We start from the raw sequence: 6,000 nt of genomic DNA, 5'->3' as shown, positions 1-6,000 counted from the left end.
TTCTTGGCCTGTCAGCGGTCCGCCCTGTCTGTCTGTAAAGTTGCATCAAGTTGGTAACGGCAACACGGGAGCAACCGAAGGTTCGTGCAATATGGGCGTGGGTGGCTCCCATCTGTACCATACCCAAGGCTTGTTCACGTTGTTCGACTGTGAGTCGTGGCATTTCTTTTGTGTTTGATTATCACTGTGGATGTCTGACTTGCCGTTGCAATCGTTTTATACCCTTAATTACCCGCACGTGCATTTGCAGTTGTCCGTGGTGCACGTGTTTTTCCCTTTTCGCGTGTTATCTCCCAAACATGTAACCGACGATTAACATTTTCTGCATACACTATTGTTGTATTTAGGTTATGTGTTTTAGACAGACTTCATTGAAATTTTTTTTATACTTTGTCTGAAATTTATATTTTCAGTTGGTAAAGTTTCTTTTGGACGTCAGTTTATATCAATCAATATAGCAGTATCGTCTTTTTGTGAAGTCACAAAAGACATAAAACAAGCCATGGCGTCAAAGGTTGTCAAATTTTCAGGAATTCATTTCATAAGATGATAATTGTTTGAGGCTAATGCTCCATTAATAATGGTGCAACATCAATTACACTTACACAATCAGTGAATGTGTGTTTGTTTGTTGTTTAACGCCGCACTCAGCAATATGACGGCGGTCTGTAAATGATCCAGTATGGACCAGACAATCCAGTGATTGATATCATGAGCATCGATCCACGTAATTGGGTTACGATGCCATGCATCAACCAAGTCAGCGAGCCTGACCACCAGATCCGGTTAGTCGCCTCTTACGACAAGCATAGCTCGCCTTTTACCATGTTTTCGACAAGCATGGGTTGCTGCATGAAGACCTATTCTACCTCGGATCTTTAGACGGGTCATCAGTGAATGAGTGCATATTCTAGGCGCTAATTCACATATTAGGGCTATCCATATCGCTATTACTTCCTTTTTTGTGTAGTATTATATCACCATTTCTTATTATTTGTGATGAGGGGGCACGGGTGGCCCAGCCGTCTAAGGCGCCGCGATTCGCTGTGCAGAGTTGGGTCCCTTGAACACGCCAGAAACCTATGATTGTGGGTTCGAATCCCGGTTCGCCCCGATTATGTTTCTAGGTTTGTCAGCACCATACCCGTGCTCGTGGGTTTCACCGAAGTGGTAAACGTCTGAGACCTGCATCACTTCGGGCTTTCCTCCCACATTAAGCTGACACGCCGTGATATAACTGGAATAATGTTAAAAGCGGCGTTAAGCCCAACTCACTCACTCACTATTATTTGTGATGACGTAACTAAAACGTAAACAGTCAATATTGATGTTAGTGTTGGAATAGATTGGTTAACCGTGAACAAATCAATACAAACATTTTATATTGTCGTTATCCACAGCAAATTCTCAACAAATGAGCTGACTGAGAAATGGACTAGTTCTAAGTATGTCGGAGTTAATATTCAACATGCCGGAGTAAGGTTATAGCCTGGGGTAGGCCCATGCAGTTCCGAACGACCGCACAATATTCCCTTTTCAGATCTTATAATAATGTGCCCAAATAGAATTTTCTTGGAATCCATAGTGTTAATTTAATTCCTCCCAAATTATAAGCTGATTCTGAAAAACCGTTTAGTCCAAACTCATTCAACTTTATTAGATCTATATAGATTCTTGATGAAAGGCAATGTTCAGGTGAAACATGTTAGCTTTTTATCGTGTCCCATGCTTCGGTGATCTTTCTGATAACACCAAATTAACTTGTCACTTGTTTGCCAGAATTAGGTCATACACGTTGCAGTAAACATTTCATATTTGTCTTATAAATTACGACGAAAGCCATCGTCTATAAGGAAATATCGCCTGATCTGACAGCATACGGAAAAGAGACTGGAATAATCAAGATCTGCACTGTGAATGAAATGTACCAGTTGACCCCGTGACCTTCAATTCACGCATGCTCAAAAGTTGTTTACAAGCAAAATGTAGCCCACGTGACCATGATGGCGGCCATTAGCTGAGTCGTCCTTGAGTTGTGACAGAGAGAAAGCTCGGGTGTTTTGCAATCAAGCCCAGTGTAATATCCGCTATCGGATGCACGCGTTACAATGTGAATTCTTTGCTAAATCCATGATGTGAGCTGACAGCGGTGTTGCAGGACTGAAAATGGATTCTGCAATCCCGATGTGGATTGAGCTGATGAGGATGGGCTAGCAATGCACTAACTGGCCTAATATGTGATCGGGCATTGACCCACCTGTGAGATGGGCATTTGAAACAGGGCAAGAGTTTGGTGACGAAATGGCATTATTTGTCATAAGAACCAAGTTTGACAACGACTGACCAAATCTGACGCAAACATTCGCTAAAGTTAAGTCGAAATAGATCGAAACATGGCCTCGGAACGATTTGACAAGGGTCGGATCTTTCCTCAAGCTTTTGAAAGGCCGGGATCAGATATTAGAAGAATGGGATACCTTAAGAAACTCAAGGTTTGTATGTCACGTTATGTACAGATGACCTTTGACCCTTGTAGGAATTTTGTTATATTTTATTGCATGCAACGTGTTTTATTACGTGCTTCTCCCTTCCTTTCGCCGAGGTGAATGACCCCACATGGAACAGATACTAATCGCTTCACAACAAATTCCAACACTTCTCCAGACACCCTGTTGGTTTTACTGTTTCCAACACATGTTTTGAAAATTGTCGTTTTGTCATTTCCTCGCAGATGGGAAATAGAATATTGAATACATTGTTGATGAGGACAGAAATGTTTATCACATCTCTATCTGACAACAGGATTTTGTACCCTCGTCATATATCCCAACGTCACCTGAATTTGACAGTCTCCTGTTTTCTGCTGTCATATTTCTGGGGTTATTGTCAAAGAGCATGTGCTTTTCGTCTTCATGTCATCTTGACCCTCTCAAGTGGAAATCAGGAAGGTATTACTGCTATAGTTACTAAAACGTTGATATATACTCTGGAAACTTTTTACCAATTGTATCCTCTATAGTGTTGAAAATCGCAGAACTGAACTTCTTAAAATTTGCCTGTTGGCATTGTCTGCTTAGTTAACAATGTTTGTCGACGTTATACCATTGACCGACGTCATCTGGTGACGGCTGGTTATAAAGGTATGGAAGCGTTTTCATGACATCTCTTATAATACTTGACCATTTGTTCCATGGTTTCTGGATATTTCTTTACCCGGTATGTTCTTTCAGACCAGTACGACTGACCATTATAGGTCAAAATACAGTATTGATGACTTGAATAACACCTATATCAACTTGTAGTTGAAGAAAATGTACCGGCACAGAGGGTTGCAGCTAGGTTGGGGGTCCAAGTCTCAACGCTTAAAAACCTTCTCCTTGGAAATGTCAGTCTTGGTACAGACAAAGTTAGAACCAATGGAGTTATTCACATCAACTCGGAGTTTGTTTTTGCCAGTCAATGCAGTCATATTTGGTTTTTGTCACTCGTCAAAAGACTGTCAACCTTGCAAGATTAAGCTGTCCACAAGGATCGTTCTCATCCATTGAGCTTATGGTGGTTGTACAGTTTCACTGATACATGGTAGATATCATGCAAACTGCAACTTGCAGTGCAAGGGGGAGATCAGCAACTCAGGAGAACATTGCAAGGTATTTTAAAGAGCTATCACAGTTCATAAAGAAACACAGGTTGGATAATTCTCCTCATGCTGTCTTTAACATTGATGAGAAAGGCCTCTCAACCTATGTTACACCCCCAAAAATTGTTGTCAGTGTTAATTGCAAGCCACAGACTGATGTCAGCAAGTCTTAAACAGTCACGATAATGGCAGCTGTCAGTGCTGTTGGAAGGACCGTTTCTCCTTATTTTTTACTTCCTGGTCAATGGATCAGAGAAGAACTGTTGGCTGAAGCAACTCCTGGAGCCTCTGGCACTGTGTCTGAGATGGGACAGTCGAATACAGACATATTCAGCGTCTACGTGAGGGATCCGTGGGCGAAATTCTTCCCAGCTTGTGACTCAGATTCACCCCTTCTTATTTTATGAGACAGCCACAAGAGTAACATGTCACTTGGTTTGACTGAATGAGTGAGGCAAAATCACATCATATTGTTTGTTCTTCCACCCAAAACTAGTCACCTTCTGCAGGGCTTGTTAGTTGGTGTTACAGTCCTTTTGAGACCACCTGGATTAGAGCCTGTCATTTATTTCTCATAAAAAAGTCCGGGAGAACAATCAATAAACACGACATTTGCGGCTTAACGTGTAAAGTGTTTAATTCCACTTTGACAGTTATTAACATTGTATCTTCCTTCAGAATATCTGGAATCAACCCGTTCAACTCTGATGTTGTTGACGAGTTACTGGTCATACCTGCCCAGTCTTTTACCAGGCACCCCCAGTTGTCTAATTGAGAAGGAATGCATGCGGTTGTTGCCAATTCTAATTGTACTGTACAAGATTTTCAGGATCCAAGGTGGTGAAGTCTTGAAGAAAGCAAAAACTGACCATACTTGACAAAATCACAGAGCATCTGGACAGACAGAAGAAAGTAGGCAAACAGGATCAGCGTAAGAGGAAACAGGACACTCGACATGATCCATGTACCGACCAGTCAACACCATCAGGCGTGGACATATCTTTGGGAAAAGGAAGAGATCTAGTTGAGCGGCGCTGCTGCTAAAGCTACGCCCACACCTGTATTCCCCGCCTAATGACAGTTTCACAATCAGTGCGACGAATGATAACAAAGTCTTTTGTAAATGCGGGAAATTCACTTCTGACACCTTACGGCACACTAACAATCTCATTTGTAAAGTAGGCAGAGTGCAGTAAATGTAGACATTCTTTTATTTTGCACGAAGTTGAGATTTGTTTGCACTCATCAGAGCTGCAGATAAGCAGAGTATTTGCATAAAATACCCCCCCCGCAATATTCAAGACCCAATTAACTTGCGTACAGAAACGCATGCATTAAATAAAAAAACTCAAATGTATAAAATACCCAATGAAGCTTTTCCAGCCATCTTCCCGAGGCAAGAGAGTAAACTGACTATAAAAGTCCAGTTTCCACCCTTGCCAAACTAGGCTGGTATTATGGAGTTACATTTTGGCTGGACTAACGAGTCTATGCATAGTCCAATCAAAATCTTGCAACGAAATCGAAATCCGGTTTGTAAACTGCCGTGCAGATTTGGGTTGATTGCAGGATTTGCAAAGCATGTGCATTGCCAACTCGTTGTGAACAGATATTTTCCAAACCTTTTCATGTATTTTAATCAGCATGATCAGGGTGCTCGCGTGATCTGATGTACCTCGCGATGTAGGACATGTTTTATCACAATATAGATCCTGATTATCGATCAGATCGTCTTGACGGGTGCTGCCATTTTGTTTGAAACAAATGCAAGTGATGGAATCGGATTGGTCCATAGGAGAGGCTCAGAAGGGACATAACTCATAATAACCACTGGTGGCGCTACGATCGAGCCCAGGATTCCAGCCTAGTTCGGCAAGGGTGGAAACTGGACTTTTAAAGTCAGTTAACTCCCTTGCCTCGGGAAGATGTTTTCAGCATGTGTACAAAGGAGCTAATTTCCGAAACAAAATTACGAGATAATTTATTTTCCTAGACAAGCCTATATATTTAGAACAGTTATATACATCTAAAACATTATTTCATTTTTTTTAAATCTTAAAATAGTCACTCTTTTTGGGAAAAAGCTCAATAGAGTAATGAATAGATGAGAGAAAAAATATTGGTTATCCAATGAAAAATGTAATAACCCAATTAAAAAAAGAACCCGAGAGTAAAAACTCAATTGCTCAAAAAGTTATCTGGAGCTCTGACTCATACACAATTTCTTTGTGACCACTGTGTGCCAATGACAAAACAAAAATCTCATGAATGTCTCCAATCTTTCAAATTGGAATAACTCATTCAATATTTCTCAATTAACATGAATAATGTTGGAACTACGTAGAGATTGGTTATATTTT

At 40.9% G+C, this 6,000-nt stretch overlaps 1 protein-coding gene across 1 annotated transcript in view; it reads left to right on the top strand.

Moving 5' to 3' along the window:
- The first annotated feature begins 1,980 nt into the window (after nucleotides 1–1,980).
- Nucleotides 1,981–6,000, top strand: part of LOC124139711 (insulin receptor substrate 1-B-like) — a 47,366-nt gene continuing 43,346 nt past the window's right edge. The window contains exon 1 of the mRNA XM_046506996.2: nucleotides 1,981–2,492. Within this exon, the coding sequence (XP_046362952.2) occupies nucleotides 2,394–2,492 (99 nt within the window). The 5' untranslated portion in view covers nucleotides 1,981–2,393. The remainder of the gene's footprint in view (nucleotides 2,493–6,000) is intronic.

The sequence above is a fragment of the Haliotis rufescens genome, unplaced genomic scaffold (genome assembly GCF_023055435.1).
Source record: "Haliotis rufescens isolate VD_foot unplaced genomic scaffold, xgHalRufe1.0.p SCAF_1, whole genome shotgun sequence".
NCBI classification, from domain to species: domain Eukaryota; kingdom Metazoa; phylum Mollusca; class Gastropoda; order Lepetellida; family Haliotidae; genus Haliotis; species Haliotis rufescens.
Note: the sequence above shows the minus strand (reverse complement) of the source record. Positions and strands in the feature narration are given on the sequence as shown.